Source organism: Hippichthys cyanospilos, chromosome 18 (genome assembly GCF_059441005.1).
Source record: "Hippichthys cyanospilos isolate Australia breed blue-spotted pipefish chromosome 18, RoL_Hcya_1.0, whole genome shotgun sequence".
Classification (NCBI taxonomy): Eukaryota; Metazoa; Chordata; class Actinopteri; order Syngnathiformes; family Syngnathidae; genus Hippichthys; species Hippichthys cyanospilos.
In genome coordinates, this window is record NC_142386.1 from 10,501,507 (window position 1) to 10,521,326 (window position 19,820).

At 39.1% G+C, this 19,820-nt stretch overlaps 1 protein-coding gene across 2 annotated transcripts in view; it reads right to left on the reverse strand.

Moving 5' to 3' along the window:
- The window catches only part of slc8a4a (solute carrier family 8 member 4a), a 31,217-nt gene extending 11,843 nt beyond the window's left edge, over window positions 1-19,374 (reverse strand). The window contains exons 1-4 of one of the 2 annotated variants that reach the window (XM_088440703.1): window positions 19,076-19,374; window positions 18,157-18,227; window positions 12,092-13,495; window positions 11,451-11,968 (exon numbers count right to left, since the gene is read on the reverse strand). In XM_088440703.1, coding sequence (XP_088296829.1) covers window positions 11,451-11,968; window positions 12,092-13,423 — 1,850 coding nt within the window. In that variant the 5' untranslated portion in view covers window positions 13,424-13,495; window positions 18,157-18,227; window positions 19,076-19,374. Of the gene's footprint in view, window positions 1-11,450; window positions 11,969-12,091; window positions 13,496-18,156; window positions 18,228-18,357; window positions 18,956-19,075 lie in introns of those variants that run through there. The other variant, XM_088440704.1, reaches the window with a different exon arrangement.
- Window positions 19,375-19,820: the final 446 nt, after the last annotated feature.

The window sequence follows — 19,820 nt, forward strand, 5'->3', positions numbered from 1 at the left end:
ACTTTTCTTAAAGTTTGAATTTGACTTTAAGATGAAATTTCACACTTTATTCTCAGAGTGCTCACATTTTTATCAGAATTATGATATTTAAGTCTGAATTCTCAACTTTTACTTTGAAGACAGACTTTTTTGTTTCAACTGAAAATTCCCACTTCATCCTCTCTAATCTCACTTTATTCTCAGAATTCTCACTTTAAAGATAGTATTCAGATTTTAAAGTCAAAATTCAAAAAAGCAAAATCAGAATTCTGATCTCACTTAAGGCAAAATCAAAATTTTGAAAGAAGTCAGAATTCTAACTTTTTAATTGACTTAATTCTGACAATTCTGACATTAAGTTCGAGATTCTGACCTTATTCTCAGAATTCTCATTTTAAAGAGTTCCGAGAATGGGATCATACTCCCCAGTTTAACGTCAGAATTCTGAGAATTAAGTCAGTATCCTGATTTTAAAGTCAGAATTCTGAGATAGAACTCAGGCTTTTATTTGTCTTTATTATTTCTTTATTTAGTCTGTGTTATTTGTTTTTTTTTTTTCCGTGTGTTAGTCCAGTAATGGAACATACAGTAATGGAGATGTGTCAAGCGCCAGTCCTCGAGAGCCGACGTCTTTCGGGTTTTCCAGGTTCCTCTTCCCAGAAGACCAGATTCAAATGATTAGTTCACCAGCAAGCTCTGGTCATTTTTACCATTTATGTTTGGGTGAGAAGCATTAAAAGCATGCAGTATACTGGCCCTCAAGGACTGGACTTTGTCATCTATGCACTAAAGCACAAAATCCACATTTTCCCATACCACACAGATCAGGAATTCTTTTTAAAACGTCTTGATCCAATAATAATTAATGTTACATGCAAAATATATATATGATCACTTTTCACGACCAGCCCACAGGGGGGCAGACTTATACTTGATGAAAAATGACCGCTTTTGTCCCCTAGAATTTAATTCTCAAACCTGGAAAATGTCCAGGGCCTCTGTTCGTTGTGGGGCATTAAAATGGCTACAATTGTTGTTTAAAACAATATGCCACACAAATATTCTGATTAAAATTGTGGAATATGGGGTTCAGCATCCCTATTGTTTCCCCACCTGCGGAAAACAAAAAGGAGCCATTGCAGACTCATTGCTGAAATGTATCACTTTATAGCACATGCAGTGGAGTAAAAAATTCATAAGTTTTGATATGAAAAAGCTGTGAGTGACAATAATGATAACAGTAATCACCAACTCACTACACATGATCTCTTGTAATATTTAGTTTATTTCTGAGCTTGTCATACCTTGGCTTCAATGGCTATCAATGTGCAACAGTTATATTAAAGTTGTATTGCCTTTTTGGACGATACTTGTAAGATATTTTGCCTCTGGTTGGTGTTTCCAAAGAAAATCTTTCAAATTATTCTCTTAGCAGGTTGCTGTTTGGCATTTGTCCAGTGACTTCAACCACGACGCTAAGTAAATCTTTGACTGTCATTCAAAGAGCATTCTTTTCTTTTTGAAATCAGAGTTGATGTTTTTTTTTATTAAACATGTCATTCTCAAACACATTTCACTAGTGCTCAAGTGGAAATGAGTGAAATAGCACAAATGCACACTATTGATGCTCAATTTTTTGCGCTGTGCGGAAAGTGCCTATTCAAGTCACGCTAAAACAAACCCATAAGCCATAGCTTTTTGTATCTACATTTGTGATGCCGCACTGTCAAACCATGACTGACTTACAGTTTTTTTCTCCAGTCGCTTCCTTCTGCTGCACAGTCACTCTCGCGCATCCTCCCTAATGATATGTGGGTGGTTGTCTATTTCAGTCTACACATACTGTATGTACGCCCAGAATGCAGCAACGTGCAGGAAGCGCCTTTTGCTCACAGAAGGAAAGCAGATTTATTTGAAACAAGAATGACACGTTATGGGAAAGTCATGCCAGTGGGAGAAAAGCACCCGGAGGCGACCGAAAGATCTCAGGTGCAATACGATGAGGAACAAGGTGAATTTTCATAAAGGCCTTATGTGAGGATGTTAATGGAGGCCGGGTCGACGGATTGTGTATAAGCAGCATCTGTCATCCTGCGTGAATGAATGATGTTTATTCATTCGTGTAGTAAGATGAGCAGGAAGTCATTCTTGACTATCATTTCCATATCAAATCGTCTCACATGCAATTGATGAATGGCAAAAAGAGAATCAAGACTATATGTTAGTTTGAGGTGATGGAAATTCATTTAAGCAGTTTTAGAAAGACTCCTGATAAATACACAGAGAAAAGATCAAAAATCAAAATCAAAACTACAATAAACTGTGAGTATATTTGGAATATACAACCAAGATTAAAATATAGCACATAATAAGGCAGATGTCCAAACTAGGACCTGGGGGCCATTTTCAGCCCATCACCCACATTTCTGCAGCCCTCAGCATAAGCTAAAACATTAAAAAAAAATAATAAAAAGGATGCTAGAAGTAAAAAAAAAAGTGAATCTACCTCATCCCCTTTAACAGAAAGCCATGATGTAACGTTTTTTTTTTTAAACAACTACATTATATAATGTATATAATGTTGCTTGATTAATTCTGACCACATTTAAAGTAAAACTATCATTTACATGGCCCTTAAAGTAAAAATATCATTTACATGGCCCTTACATCTTTCTATTTTTCTGTATGAAGCCCTCAAAGGAAAATGTTTGGACTCTCCCGTATCAAAGGGATACTAAACTTCTTTAGCCATGTCCATATTTTGCCTACAATTGATTTGATAGCTAAATTAAATCTAATATTCGATTTATACCTTTAATAACATTTTTTTCCAACGTGCTCAAGATTCAGGTAACAACAAATCTTATTTGTTGTCTCAGTTCGTTCATGTGACATTCACAAGCTGAGCTGTGATTGGTCGTTACGTGAGCCCTGATGTCGATATCATTTTCAGTCGAGACCAAGTGGCTGTATTAGGGATGAGCTGAACAATTTACCTTTGAATCAGTCAAAAAGTGCGGAAGGTTGAGGGAAAAACGAATACAAAAATAACATGTTTTTAATTTTAAATTTTGAAAATGTGTTAGAGATAAGCTCAGCGGTTTTAAGACGGGGCGGTAGTGTAAAACAAATGTTATGAGATGAACAAAGTAACTGTTTAAACCAGTCAAAAAATGTGGAAATAAGAGCAAAACAAGCAAACTCATTAAAAAGTTGACTTTTTAAAACGTAGAAAACATTTTGTGGGTATAGAAAATAAAGACTACTTGGCCCGCACTTGATATTGTGACCAGTCGGTGTATGCGCATCCAGTCCACGCACACAAACTAGAAGGGACAAGCCAAATGCTTGGAATGATTCCTTGAATACTAAAATTGGTGATAAATTCAAGTAGCGTTCAGGATGTCACTGAGAGCTGACATGAGCTTTATGTATGACACTACTCAATTTCACTCGCCTTCCAGTCCTTCCAGGTCACAGTGAACTCTCGTTACAGAAACTGTTGTCAGATCCCATCAAGATTGCAAGGCCTCTACTTACTGAGATGCACTTTTAACTGGATCAGATTTGCTTGGATGCTGCCACTGAGACAATATCAAGTACACTATGTGGGAACTGCAAATTTGGTCAGCTGGTCAAACGATTAAAAATTGCTCAGAAATTTGGAAGATTTAAACCATTGTAGTGACGATGACAGTTATAATAGCGGATTAAAATGACGGACAAAATGTATTGCTCAATCAGGAGCAGTACCGACGGGCTGCTCACCACTGTTCATTTCAAAATATCATTTTGCATTCTTCCTTAAAAAAAGAAAGCAGGTGGTTTAAAAAAAATAAAAAAAAAACAAGACAAGTACACTACTTGAAGTGACCATGAACGAAGAGGACTATCATTTGTTGAAGATCAGTAAGAGATTGAATATCGCAAAGGGACCAAGAGACTGCGCCAGGGCTGAAAATGAACACTAAAGTGGCACAGAAGAGCCATGAAGAAATAGGTTTCGCATATCCACAGGCAATATTAGTATCTTGACACATTTGAGTTTTAGTCAGGGAATCAATCATTTAGAGTACAACTACAGGCACCGGGTTTTTCCTGACATATTGCGCTCTCAAAACAACAAAATTGGAAAAACGGACTTGTTTCATATTGACGGTATTGTCTTTTTCTACTCATGTTCAACAGCTTTAAAGTTTTACAGCCATACGCTTGGTTGTATTTAATTATTTGTTTGGTAACCCTTCAGGGAACTCATTAAGTTGTTTAACGTTCGTATTGACTAAACAAGTCCTTGAACACATCATTACCGCTGTGCTTTGTCTCTCATGCATGAACTCATAAAAGACCAGCAATGTTACATAATTTTTTTAGGGACATGAACGTTAAGAGCAGCACTGAGGAATGATAGTAGTTCACACGTCTGCCTTGCAGTTCTAGGCGGGTCCTACAGTTTCTTCCCACGTTCCAAAAACATGCACCTTGGTTGAACTGAAGATTCTAAATTGCCCATAGATATGAATGTGAGTTGTTGTCGAGAAGTTGTCAAACAAGGTAGCAAGAAGGTACGCATGAGATCAAAAGAGGCATAAGAATCTAAATTGATGCTTTTTAATGTAGTGACAGGAACAGGCTACTTTTCTTTTCAATTTAAGAGCAAACTAATTGGAACATGAAATGACTTTCTCTAAATTGTTTCAATGACTACTTTTCAAAATATCGTATGCCTTTATTTTGTTAAGTTTTATATTTCTGTGCGTAACAATTATCTTTGGTAACACAATTTTTTGGTACATGAGTCAATACATGGGCAGTTACACAACATACTCTATTCTGGAATTGAGGAGTAAAATATCCCTATAGATACCACTACAAGTATTGTTCCAAAATGAATTACATCAGACAAAAATGGCCTGGTACTTCAACTTGTGTGTGTGTGGTTTTTTTTTTTTGTTAATTCCAAAAATGCTTTTCGCTGCTTAGGGGATTCTGCTGAAAAAAAAAAAAAATCACAGAGCGTACATCATTAACAAAATTTTGAGAACCATTGCTCTATATGTATATATATCTAAGTCAGCTCGGAATTGCTCCACCTCAACTGTAACACTAATAATACACAAAAACAATTGGGTTACATATAATGGGTTGTTTTGCACAAAACAACTCCAAAAATTGGTTGTGTTGTACAAACAGCCTAAAAAATTGGGCTGTTTCAAACAACATCATGCAAACTGACCCAAATAATCTCTTGGTCCTTTAAGGTCCCATAATTGAGTGATTTAATATTAACACAACTATTTTTAGAGTGGACATTTCCATCTTTGTGCGTTTAGATGAGCATACAAAAGAAAACTACGTATTTGACGTTTTGAGCACTTGATATTAAAAAGTATAACCTTGGGCATTCTAAATTTGGATACATTTTGAGTGCAAACATAATCGGAGAAAATCTGAAGATGGGAGAAATTGCCGTTTGTATTTGTTTTCTATTTAGGCAAGTTCTATCTGCCTTTATGATGAAAAAAATTTGAAGTTATCTCACGTAAACACATATAACATCAATATTTGCTCAGCGTTTGGGGAACGTATTGGAATGTTTGCAAGGAAGCTGCAGGCGGTTACTTATCAATCCAAAGAAGGAACATTCTGGATAGAGGGCTGAAGGTCCCTGACCAGTTGGAGACATATGTATACTGCCTGCGCGGCAAATTCCATGCTCGTAAGGTTGTAAACCACACCTTGATAGAGAAGAAAAAAAAAAATAAAGCCAAAGAAGGAAGCTCTCTTTAGAATGGTTTAGTCTGAAAAGGCAAACCCCTTCTAACTTTATAAAAGACATTGACTCAGGTTGTTTTCCTTGTCTTCAGTCTCTCTTATCATTAACTATGACATTTAATTTGAAAGCTGATTTTTCAAAAGGCCCTAGATATGCATATTATATCCTCCCAGCTTTTACATTAGTGTCCACTAATGTATCTATTTTATCTCAGCAAAAAAGCAAAGATAAAGGCTCTCTACATTATTAGAAACACCCTCTACTATGCTAGGGTAGCTAGAATGAGCCAAAGTTTTAGACCAAGAACAAATGTCCACCACAGTGGACACAAATGAACTTATGAAATGAACTTACACACTTGCTTTTCAAAAAATGTGATAAGCCCAAATTATTTATAATTTAAGTATTGTTTTTCACACTTGCCCAAATGTCCTAAATTTTTATATTTCAAATAATCTAAATTGCCATCAAAAAACTGTATTTTATATTTACTTGGATGATCTTTGGCTAATAAAGTAACAATAAAGTTAAAGGCTAAACCAGAGCTGGACTGGCTTTCAACTTCCAATCTGGAAAAAAAAAACCCAATCATTTCACTATTATGCTTTTTTTCTGCTTTTGTACCAACAAAAATTAAACTGAAAATGTATTTTTGTCAGGTACAGGCCACACCGGAATATAAGCTGTTGGTTGTAAAATCAGATTGTTATGCAGAAAGATGGTACATGGAAGATTTTAAATGTTTTGTTTTTATTTAAAACTTGTTTTCCCCCAAAACTGCCCGTTAGGAGCAACATAATGCTTTTAACACAGAAAATGCATGGCTTCACTTTTAGAAATAAGAGAAGCACCAAAATATTTTCAACATAACACAGACACACCGATTGTTAGAATGTTGCACAAACACAACAGTAACACACCTGATTGTGTTTACTAGTGGAGAGTGTCCCTGGTGGCAAGAAAAATACACTTTCGTAGCATCTTCTTCTATCTCAGTTTGTTTATAGGAGGATTGCCCCCTGGTGGCTTGTAAAAACTGCAGATAAGCTGCACTGATGATGCACAAGATGAAGGGTTCTTAAGCATGGAAAAAAAAAGTAGTGGCTTATTGTCAAAAAAATTTCCGGTGTATATTTTATGCTCTTTAGAATGTCACTGTTGTGAAGAAGTAGACAACCTTAAAGGGGGAATGTGTAATTTTTTGCATGAGCCTGTGGGAGCTTTAGGGGCATTATGGTAAATGCAGCAATACACACTCCTTCTCATCCTGTCCGTAGTTATAACAGATATGGCGACCTCCGGAGGAGTGCCACCCCCCATGTAATATAATTTAAAAATAACTAGACTTGGAACTTTTTTTTTTTGACTCTCCCTGTCCTTCAAAACGTGTTGAAACTGAGCTCACTTTTTCAGAAGGGAAGCATTTGCGCAATTTTTAACCTCTTGAAAGATGCTAACATTACCCAACCACGATGACTATGGCGCGCTGCGTTTATCCACATGTGTCAACAAGTTCACAATGCTATTGATCTGAAACAACATTAGGCATGAGGAGTTAAGAATACCGGTTATTGATTTACCTTTCCAGAAGTGTTCCCCATCCACTCACAGAGCTTTCATTTTAGCTTATGTAACTGCCCCTGTTATCCACTTTAGCCTCAACTGGTGCGCTGCAGCACACATACCGAGGTGCTAACAAAAACAGATGCACAAAAGAAAGCTGCATAAGCATCACAGGGTCTGTGTGGGGCTTCAAATAATCCATAAACAAAGCATGTAGAACATCACTTCAGCTTGTTCTACTTAGCTCAGGGGCTTGCCTGTACGTCTTGGACTACTTGCTACACTGTAGAATTGAGAGAGAAAATAATTTCTTATTAATCCACATTTCAAATGATTTCTACTGGGTTTGTGACGGACACATATTCACATCAATGGACACGTGAGTCTTCAATTAATTTCTCTACATTGGAAGGCCTGAGGAGCGATTCAGAACCTCTTGACTGTGACGCAAACGTGCTTATCACTTCTTCCACCGCGCTGCCCAAGATTTTCGCATTAAATTTACAAATGTGCAATCTGGAGCACAGCTTGATTCAACTTGCTTTGGTATTTCAAATTATGACACTAGGAGCCATGTATGGGGACATTTGTATGCCAGTTGAATTTTGTGAACAAATTGTTGCGATATTGCTTCTTTACTTGTTACATTTTAAAAAAAGGCTTCTGTCCTAAACAGTCGTGTGTTTCTGATAGTATCAATCAAAACCTTTTTGATTCAAATGTTTAATTCAAATGTATATAAAATGTCAATATAAAAGTCAATGCATCATAACCTTAGGAAAAGAGCTGTACCATGTAGAATCGACTTCCATCCCATGTCAAATTGATTTTTTTTCTTTTGAAAAAGATTGTACTCTCCATGTATAGATATATGGATGGATGGATGGATGGATGGATGGATGGATGGATGGATGGATGGATGGATGGATGGATGGATAGATAGATAGATAGATAGATAGATAGATAGATAGATAGATAGATAGATAGATAGATAGATAGATAGATAGATAGATAGATAGATAGATAGATAGATAGATAGATAGATAGATAGATAGATAGATAGATAGAAAGCCTTCAAATTCCTCCGCACTTACATCAGCGAGGATCTCATCTGATCCCACAACACTCCACAAATCATCAAAAAGTCCGAACAAAGACTGTACTTTCTGCAGAGGATGAAGAAATTTGGCATGCCAGCAAAGATTCTTAACAACTTCTACAAATGTACAATCCAAAGTGTCCTTTCCACCTCCATCACAGTTTGATACGGCAACTGCACAGTAAGACAGGAAGGGTCTCCAGCATGTGATCAAGTCCTTACAGCGCATCTGTGGAGCAGCCTTACCCTCACTGCAGGACCATGTACCACACCGGGGTTCTTTGGAGGACACGCAACCTCATCAAGGACAAGACACACTCACAATACAATTTGTTCAAACTGCTGCCATCAAATGGACGCTACAGGAGCCTGAGGGCCAGGACTGCCATGCTGGCAAACAGCTTCTACCCACAAGCCATCCGGATCCTCAACAAATCTCTCACGCACTAATCTGCCTTTTACTACATATATAAATAATATTTTGCACTACATGATATTTGCACTATATTATTAGCACCATTGTTTCTGTTGTTTTATTGCTTGAACATGGAATATAGTTTGCTACTCCGGGAAGTGACAATAAAACAATAATCAATATATATGTGTATATATATATATATATATATATATATATATATATATATATATATATATATATATATATATATATATATATATATATATATATATATATATATATGAAAATCTGAATATGACATGAATGCATGTTGTTTGATATTGTTTGAAAACAAGCTCATCTGTTTAGTGACACAAAAGGTCACAAACAGACACGGCGGCTGAAAGCAAAGATGTTTAATCTGCATGTTTCAGGGGAACAGACTGGACTGAACGCTTTGCATTAAAAAAAGAATGATAAAAGATTCAGACTGGCTTGAGCTTCTGCATAGCTTGAAGCGCTAACACAATTTGATCGTGTTAAAAGATTTAGGTCTGAGTGCAAAACTTTGGTATTCACTGTGGCAACTACATTTATCCATGCACTTAGAAAGCAAGATGAAGAGGAGCATTTTAATGAAAACAGACTTTTCAGTTTGGACTCGGAGGGAAATCGTCAGCGCTTCACATGCACTTCCTTTTATGTTTTTGCTTTTGTTTTGTTTTTGGGTCGCCTTTCATTCTGGTTCCATTGATAAGGAAAGCAAGATTCTTAAGATGTGCTGCGGTGCTGTTTACCAGTAATAATCTGATGAACAGTAAGTATTGTGTCTGCCCTCCAATGCAAATACAAGCCGCCTGCAACCCCACAATTTCACTTTGTTGTACACTATTGGCTCATTAACCACAGCTCATGTAGTTGTCTGCATTATGTGAAGATCATTAGGGACTCCATGAACCTCTCTCAACTTCCTGTAATTGCACTGGATGCCCAGGAAAAAAAAAAAAAAAATCAGCACCCCCTTAGAGTAACATTTGGTTTAATGACGCTTTTATGACATTCTGGACACAATAACGTCATTAATTTTCAAATCAGAAACAATTAAAAAATGCAAGCGATTTGATACGTTCAAATTTCAATGGCATTGTGCGGGAGGGAGACAAAATGGGGAGATGCAAATTCTTTGTGCATTCACCTGGCTTTTTTCCTCCCTCGGTGCGCTCAGCCGACCCACACAGTACTCCCACTCACTAACCCTGCAATCCTGCTTGCACAGACACATTTATTTGACACGTTATATTCAGTGTTTTTCCCTGTGCATAAATGCTACTCACGCTGCCGCTTACGTGCTGTAACTCATTTGGCGTTCTTAGTAGAAAGCATAGAATTCACATCTGCTTTCATCAGATGCATACTGTACATTTGCTGATTAAAATGAGCACAGCAACATTTTAATAACTACGTCACACTGTCCTTTTTAGTTTCCCTTTTGTCCTGTACTGTTTTAATCTCCTCCCAAAAAATCATCTTTTCATGTTAAGTAAACAAAAAAATGACGCATGTCTAGTTGAAAGAATGTATCATAATGAGGTGTGATTGCAATGCAATAATCTATCATGGTGTCAGATTAACACAAACATTCTTAAATCTCATCACTCGACTCAAACTTTATGCTTTCTGTATGCTGCTCATTAGAAATGTTTTTCTGCATCAGGCGTCTTGTGCTTGAGTTGTTGGTGGTTAGAAGATAAATGTTAACACAGGGTGGAAGGGCAGGTTCAGGAGCAGTAGGAAGACGTGAAAATGGTAGAGCATATCAGAGTTCTCAGTCCGATGAATGGTAAATGTAACTTTTAAAAAAAAAAGCCCCAACGGCATCTTTGATTTACGTTGTCATATGCATTCTTTGTAAGAGGGAGCATACTTACCACGGACGCAGCTCAGATTTAGCTTACCACATCAATGCAAAGTACCCATCCGTTAGTGCAGCCACAGCTAACGATAGCAGCAGAGATAATAAAGTAGAAAGACATAACCGAGCTCTTTGCCAGAGTACTTCAAGGACATCCCTCATTTGAGCAAGTCTTCAACAAAGAGAATGGATGATGTCTTACCAATTTTTCAATGTAATTTTGTAATTATTTGGCAATTAACAAGAACAGCTCAGTCAACCAAGCCGCTTAACCTTCTAAATCTTGACCACATTACATTGAACTTCAATATGGCCTCTACAAACATCCCAAAAGTATTATTCATGTCAAATGTGCACTCACCCATAGACTACCCCCATCTTCCTCTTTATATCATCTATTATCTGCTTCACAATGATATCCTCTCATCCTCCCACGGCATCTCTGTGAACGAGTTAAGCTTCTCAGTCATCATGTCTACGTGGGCTTCAATGTTTGATTAAGAGAGGAGGAAACCGTCAATCCATCAATTTTCTATGGCGCCCATCTTGTTCAGAATCAAAGAAGCTGGAGTTTATCTCAGCTGAACTTGGGTGAACGGTGGACTATGCCGTGGACTGAATGCCGAGAAAAGAGACAGGCAACCATTCAAATCACTGAATCAGGCAAGTGTACCATCACAGCTTTAGTGACTAGAAGAAAAAACGATAAAATGTTGTCACTCACATGGTCTCATCGTTCTGAAACTCCAGCTTGCCAGACACTTCCTCGTAGTCCTCGCCAGCCTTGGCGGTGCCCTCGACGGTGTGGTAAGGCACCGCGACCTTGCCCCTTGCGCCGGACGTCCGGTGAACCTTGACCTGCATGTTTCCGATGCTCTCGCTGACCCTGGTTGACTTGCTCTCGAATGTAAAGATGCCGGCATGGTCGTCGTCGTATATGGTCACCGTGGCAGTGTGAGCGTTACCCAGGGCGGCTTTGGGTGGGATCTGAGAGGATATGCCCGCCATGCTGTTGCTGGAGGAGATAGAACGCGGATCCAGGATGGAGACCTCAGCTCGGTGCACTATGCGAGGATTGCTAAGGCGCACGTAGAAGTGTTCGTCTTCTTCAAAGATGTCATCGTCAATCACACCCACGGTAAACTCTTTCGTGGTCTCACCAGGTTTGAAGACCAAAGTGCCCTCGGCGAACTCATAATCTGACCCGGCATTGGCGGTCCCGTCCTCTGTGCGGTAGTCAACCTGTTTGAGAGAAAATGTGGGCATTGATTGACCTTTTGGAGACTGGAGTCATAAATAATGATAAATTATTCGTGCTGGCCATGAATCAAGCTGTTGATTTTGAATTTGACTTTAGTTTCTCACCTTCACTGTGCATCCGGCTTCTCCGCCATGCCGGCTGACTGAGAGCTTTAATGAGCCACAGTTCTCAAAGCATTGGTAGAGAGAGGGGTCAAACTGTAGGTAGATTGTGTTGGGATCCTCTTCTTGACCGCTGGCCTCATGACAGCTCACCACCTTCCGCGCTTGGTCGGCAGCATGCTTTTTCAGGATGTTTCCGGCGCCGATCATCATACGTGTAGCTTGGATGCGGTAGAAGGCTCGGCTCTTCTGTTGTTGGACCAAGACTTGGTAGTTGGCCATTTCAATCAGCTGCTCCATGTCCTTCTCTGGATGCCTCTGCTTTAGATCTTTTAAGGTACGAGCCATCTCCCTCCTAGCTTCCTCCTCTTGGTCCTGCTCGGCACTCATCCCTCCACCCTCCTCCACCCCCTCCAGCATCCCATCCAGAGCCTCTTTGGGGTGAGTGTGGGAATTGACTCCCTGGCCGTCCATCTCCAAGTCCATCTTGGTGAACATGGCGTCCCCTTCAGATTCGATGATGATGCCACGATTCTTGTCGGCGCGGTAGCGTTTGTTGACGTACTTGTAGAATAGCAAGCGGCGATCTGCGATCCAAGCTTGGAGCACGCACAGTGGAAAGAAGAGAAAGGTGAGGACTGCCTCCCAAACGTCCACCTCGCCGGGGGAGGAAACGGACAAGATGAGGTACAGCCAGATGTAGGCAAAAATGCTCCAGGCACCAGTGACAAAAAATACCCTTAGGTGCTTTATCTTGCGGGTCTCATTTTCTGGCACAACGTAGACACAGATGGCGATTATGATGAACATGTTGAATGCGGCACTACCCACAATGGTGCTGGGTCCCAGAGCTCCGGATTCAAAATTATGGCCTACCACTTCAATGACCGACAGAAGGATTTCTGGCGCGGATGACCCTAAAGCCATTAAGGTCAAGTTGGACACTGTCTCATTCCAAATGCGCACGGTTGTCGTCGTCGTCTCGCCGTTGGGCTTCTTGATGGTGATCTCTTTTTCCTGAGAGGTGATGACCTCAATAGATGACATGAAGCGGTCGGCTATGATGGACATGCCAAGGAACATGTATATGAGAGCTGCAAAGTAAACAATGGCTCGAGCCACCTTATCTCCCACCACAGGGTTTTGGGGATTCCACATGGGCAGCACCACCCCATCAGAGCAGTTATCTTCACTGGTGCAGTTGCCTCGTGTGTTGCCAGACTCTTCATGGCTAGAGCTGCCTTGGGACACGTGGGTGAACCCCGGGAGCAGGAGCAGCAGGACTGAGATGTATACACAAGGCGTGATCGACTGAGTCTGCTTAAGCAGAAACATGATGCTTTGACGATGTTTGTTATTCTTCCACGGTCACTTCATGTGTTTTTTTTGTTTTCATTACAGGAGCCTCTGCAAGAAGAGGGAAAAATCATTTGTTAAGGGTGCCGGTTTAACAGGTTATTCATGTCATTTTTAATCTAACTATGCTTTCTGTATGATGATTACATCGTTTTTTATGCAGAAGGCTTCTAGTGCTTGAGTTTTTGGGAGTTGGAAAAGAAAGTTCAATCACGCACTTAGGTGAGCACTGATTGGCTGTCATTGTGCTAGGCTCTTGCTGTGGGTGGAAGAGAAGGAAGATGTGAACATGGAAGAGCATGTGAGAGTTGTCGGTCAGATGAATGGCAAATAAATGTAAACGTCCCAACAGCTCCTTTAAAAGTGGCAGAGTGATATACCTTTTTTGTGAGGAGATGGCTTTTCACAGAAGCAGCTCAAGTTTAGCCTACCGCATCAATGCAAAGCACCCAATTGTGACTGCGGCCACAGTGAATGATAGCAACAAACAAACACCACCCAGCAGGTCTGTGATGGACAGGATGCATGATATTATTTTCTAAAGTTAATTTCTAATTACTTAGTGACTGACAACAAACCAGAGGTGCCCATTGTGTCCTTGGCGGCCGACTGGTGGCCCACCTGGCTTTTTAGTCGCTCATATGCTTCTGGGAGGAGCTTCAAAATAAAAATGTTCCAAGGCTGTTTATTTTATAAATGACTCACATCCCACATTTTATTTCCAAGCATTCTCTGGATTTCTTGAGCGTTCAACGTTTGTCTCTGCCACAATAACACAACATATACAAATTGAAAGAAAAAAATTGTTGAGAGTTTTTCTCTGAAAGGTGAATTTAAGCCAATACTTCTCAAATTGTGGGGCGCAAGGGAGATGCCAGGGGGAGTGCGGATGTCCCCAGGGAAAAGGGTTTGTTTTTTTTTATGTCAAGTGTAATTGCAATAAAATAAGAATTGATCTTTTTTTTTTTCAGGTACTTTGGTGCACTTGGTTATTTTTTTTATGTCTTGGACAAAGCTGTAACCCGTATAAACGCTGTAAAAAATGATTAACAGTCGTTAAAAGTTGATTTATATGTTTTTTTTCTTTTGTTGATATTAATAAGGATACAGATTTTGGTATACTTATATTAATTTTCATTGATAATAATCCTATTTATAGTTTTCTCTTTGGGGGGCACACATTTACATAAATGCTATAATTGTTTACTAAGTATCATACACATTTATATTATATGTACTGGGATTCATACTCAAATAATAAGATATTACGGGAGAACCTAGTCAGAGGTTATCAGAAATACGACTATATATTAATAAGCTTCGAGGGTTCTGTCATTTCTTTCTTTGGCTTTTCAGCTCAGCAAAAGCATTGGAAAGAAATTGCAATTCTAATACTGAGTCCCATTCCTAAAATAACAGCTTCTTATAACAGAGGCACTCATGCTCTTTTGTATGCAAATGATGTGGGATCCAATAGCTTGGCAGCTTTGGAAACCAGCAATATTGGCACCTACTAATCGTTGAGTCATTGGTGTTGGCCTGCCCCTCTCCCACACATACTGTAAAATGTGGTCATTTACGGCAAAAGCAGCGGTGGAGATGTTAACCTTTGTGCTTGCAATACGAAGAGGAAAAGTGACTCAAACCATAATGTAACATCGAGTTGCATGCTATGCCAAAAATAAACCTTGGTGAAAAATAGGGAAGGAAAGACTGTGTCTGCATCTGTGATTGTGAACATTCCTTGGCCATTTTCCATAAGGATGACAATACTGGGGATTTCATTCGAAGCTGTAGTATTGCCAATTAAATCAGTGAATAAAAGAATGATTCCCGTTTCGACCATCTTTTTCTTGATTATTTGCAGAGTGTGGGGATAACTCTTGTTCACAGTCTAGTTGAAGTGACATTTCTTCTTTGTGACCCATGAGATAGAAATGATGTATTCCTAAGAATTCTTCCAAGAACCCAGAAACATGTACTATGAGGAAAAAGATCATCTTAGCTATTTTTGAACTTCTGGGTCTCAGGGTTTATGTTGTCAAATGTCGTTTGTACCATTACCACTGAAGAGATTATTCTTAAGAACATCAGTGAGAACTGATTTTTCTGGCATGTAGCCTACTTTAATAATTGGTTTACTGCACCGCCATTTTGAAAATATAAATACTCCCTCGAATGAGTTCACTTTAGTCTTGAAATTCCTTGGGGAAATAAAACCCAAACATAAGACTAATTGTACTATAACCGTGGTTTGTGACCTTATTTCAATCATATTTTTTTCAGCCAAGTTTCAAGTAATGCATTTTTAGATGCGGGAACAAAAATGACTTCAAACAAACTGCTGTGCCGTCCATGTCTGATTTAATAAACTTTGAAATTACATTTGTTAAGGTTGCTCTAAGTATATTTTAATAAACAAATCAAGACGATATCTCCCGTAACATTGTTTGTTTTATTTCTGGCTGGTCTGCTGAAAATTGTGTCACTAATGACAACACAAGTGAGGGCTTTGCTACTTGAGCAAAGTATCGATAAGATCGATACTAAAGCTGAGATTGGTATCATATGAATAACAAATTCACATGCATTTATATGGGTCCCTCAGACAATTCATTTTTAAAGCATGCGCATGGGACACAATTGATACCATCGTTTGTATTTTCCATATTTTGTAAGACTAGTTTGGAGCACAGTTTATTGATTTTTACCTATTATTAATTCCAGTTTCATGTTTACATGATTGTAGTCCTGCTCTGAATTCAATCTCTATGTCTGCCTCTCCATATTATTTTATTTGTTTTCACCTAGAACTTTAATAATCTTATGCCATGGTTAAAAACTCAACAACAAAGTGTAATTTGAAAAAAAACAAAAACAAAAAAAACCTTATTAATAGTACAAATGTTTTAAAATACTGTAATATTTTATGAACTTCTCAAGTATAGCACAGGTCGACTGCACATTAATGTCATATAAAAAATTAACAAAATAAAGGCATAGGTTTTGCACCATTTCAGCAAAAAGTTACAGTAAATTTGCTCTTAATTTGAAAAGAAAAATGTATTGTTCCTGTCAAGGCATGAAAAGCATTCAATTAGATCTGCTGATACCTGCAGAAACCGGGTTAAACTCTTACATACCCCTTGAAGTACCTTCACATTCCCACAGGCGTTCTCTTAGGCACATTTGAGAACCGCCGTACTGGATTTTATGTTTGAAAAATGATTTCAGTCTTTTGTGAAGGTCTGGGGCATTTGTAAATGCACATTTCTACACAAGCCATTTAAAGTAGATCAGCGGAAAACTTATTCACGGTATGTTTCTTGGCAGCAAATGACCATTTGAATGGCTTGAGTGAATAATTCAGAGTAGAGAGCCAATGGAGACGCCACATCAACAGCAATATGAACAGAGAGCGAAAACAGCACACGGGGGGAAGGTGTAATCTGATGCGCCTGATCAAAATTTTAAGACCGTCTCAAAAATAGGTTGCCTGCCTACAAGCAGAGATGTGACAATGCTTTAGCTACACCACGTGCTCTCATTGACATGCAGCAGGGAAAAATCTTTGCAATCTCCACTCTGACCTGCGAGATCACGTTCCGCACAAGCGTCACATTTCAAGGTGAAGCTTGCGGAAATCAAAGAGACATTTTTGCTTCTGTGACGCTTCAAATAGACAAGAAACAGATTGCAATTGTGCAAGAGCAACAACCCCACTGCCATCATCACACTGTTGCTTGACAGTGTAACACATCAGCACCACAGACAGCAACTCTGACAAACGCTCGACTCTCTTGCCTGCGGATGTCTTCCAGCATTTCGGCTCTACTTTTAGAAAAGACCATTTAATGCTTCAAAGGCTTCAAGATTAATCATTCCGAAGAAGAAACAAGAACGGATGCTCCTTTTAGAAGGGAACTCTACCCTGCCAATTTAAGTAATGGATTTCTGATATTACACTAAGCGTAATCTTGTAAAATTTAATGTGATTTCTTCGGCACGAATGTTGAGTGGGTGGTGCTTCTATATGGAAATAGCAAGCTTACCAACTGGTGGGATCACGGGAGGAGAAACGCCCCTGTTGTTTTCTAGATGGCACACCTTTAACACCATTAACGGGTAGCAAAAAGACAACCAGGTGGACTACGCTCATTTATCATTCGAGGTTTTTACTTGTTTCAGTGAATTATCGCAATAATTTTTTTGTTACGCTAGAATCTGTGGAAAACTGGAAGATATCCAGCACAAAACATTTTATCCAGGCTCTGCTGGGATTTCACTTTTATTCTACCTGCAAGTTACATATCATAAGAAATGAAAACGGAAAAACAAATGAATGGAAGGCCGACAAATCGCTGCTTCAAGTTGAGTTGTATTTTGTATATATTTATATATATTATGGATAGAAAAATATGAGTATCTTTTTTTCCAAAACTATGTTCAAATATTAGTAATGATGAAATAAATATATAAAAATAAATAATATTATTACAATAATTGTTTAAGATCATAAACATTATTTCCACTGCCTCAAGAATAATTAAAATGTGAGCCAAATGAATTGCAAAATCAAAAGAAGCAAAGCAGCCAATAAGCTGGTGATGCAGTCTTTTTTGAGACTTTTTTTTTTCTCATTGGACAAATACAATAATTTGTTAAAACTCAAATTACCTGCATCTACAATGAAAAGAGGCGTTTTGACTCACCTTGCAACAGTTGTTGAGCGTGCTTGATGTTTGAAGTTGAAAGCCTCAGAAGTGGGTCATACTTTGCATTTCTGTAGAAGGAATGAAAAAAAAAACATTTAAACAAAACGTCTTGAGTTTCATCACTTTAAAAAGAATCAAGAGGGATTGCCTGTAAGGGCGTTTAAAGATGATGTTTAGAAAGAAAAAGATTGCTCTTACAGGTAGGAGAAACTGAAAAAAATAGAGCTGAGATCTAAGAGAACGTTGCAGATGCAAGGGGGGAAAATAGTCGATTATTAGCTGCAGGCTGTGCGCGAGGGACTAATTGACGGCTCCATTTGATGCGCGCAGCACAGCATCGCCACATGTGCTCACAGAAAGCTGAAAATCTCAAAGGAGCCTGGTCGTTGGGCTCCTTGCTTGCAGACGAGCAGGCGTCCACTCAGCGATTGCCCGCTTATGTGGCGGAATTCCTTTTATGTCAAACTTGACACCTTCGGATCACTTCTTCTTGCGATAATTTCACAAATGTTTTCCTAAAAAAATAAATGAATAAAATGCAATAGGCGTTCATTCGTCCGCAGCCCGATTGTTGGTGCGTAAAATATGACCGAATCTTCTCTTTAGTCTCCGCGGAATGAGTCACAAATCCCGCTCAAGTATGGTTTTATGAAGGTCTGCCAGAGTGTTTTAAATCCGACAAATGTACGGAGAAAAGGGGAGGAGAAACGCAAAAGAGCCAGGCAGCGGTGCACATGAGAATAGGCGTGAATGGATGGATGGTGATGGACCGACAACTGCACATCACACGGACCGGGGCAAGATGGATAACGAGCGAGGTGATGCCGGACAAGAAAAGCGGAGTGTGTGCGCGCGCGCGCGCGTGTGTGTGTGATGCGAAAATAAAAAATAAATCAAAGCAAGTGTGGAGTCTTACTCTTGCGGTGGGCAGCGTTGGCACAAGAAGCGAGGAGCGAGAAGGAGGAGAAGCAGTAACACTGCAGTGGAGACAAGGGAGGAGACGCCACACGCACGCTCGATTTGGACCTTCTGACTGCGCATCAGGAACCTACAGCCAACGACTCTTTTACTCCGGTTTGTTTGACATCATCGCTCAGCGGCAGCCGTCACCTGTTGTCATCAAAGAGACACGCGTTGGCCACTTCATTAGGTACACCTGTACAGCCTAATAAGATGCCCTAAAGGAGCTCCAAGAAGTCTGCTTTTACGAAAAACGATAATAACAATAACGCTTTCCGACAAGCACACAGGGTTGCAGTGGTGTAAAAGCTGCAATGCATCGTCCTGAGAGCTGTTTCTAATGAATTGATGATATGGGATTTTTCCAAACACTTATCTGTATGATGCAGTGCAGTTCTACACAGCAGCAAGCAACACAATCAAAAACACATTGCACAAACACTCTAGAGTCAAGGCCTACTGGTTATAGGCTATAAGAATAGGATAAAGTGTTAAGCATATTTGACTTGCATGTTTTGGGGTTCAAGGTTCAACTTTTGGCTTCTTGGGTGGAGTTAGTATGTTCGAGTTGTTTTAAACAGGACGTCAACGATAAACCAATAGAACAATTATATATTCCCATGTACCTATGTCAGTTTAAATATGTCATTCTGATTAACATTGAGGATATGAATAAAGCAGCAAAATCAGTTTTTATTCAC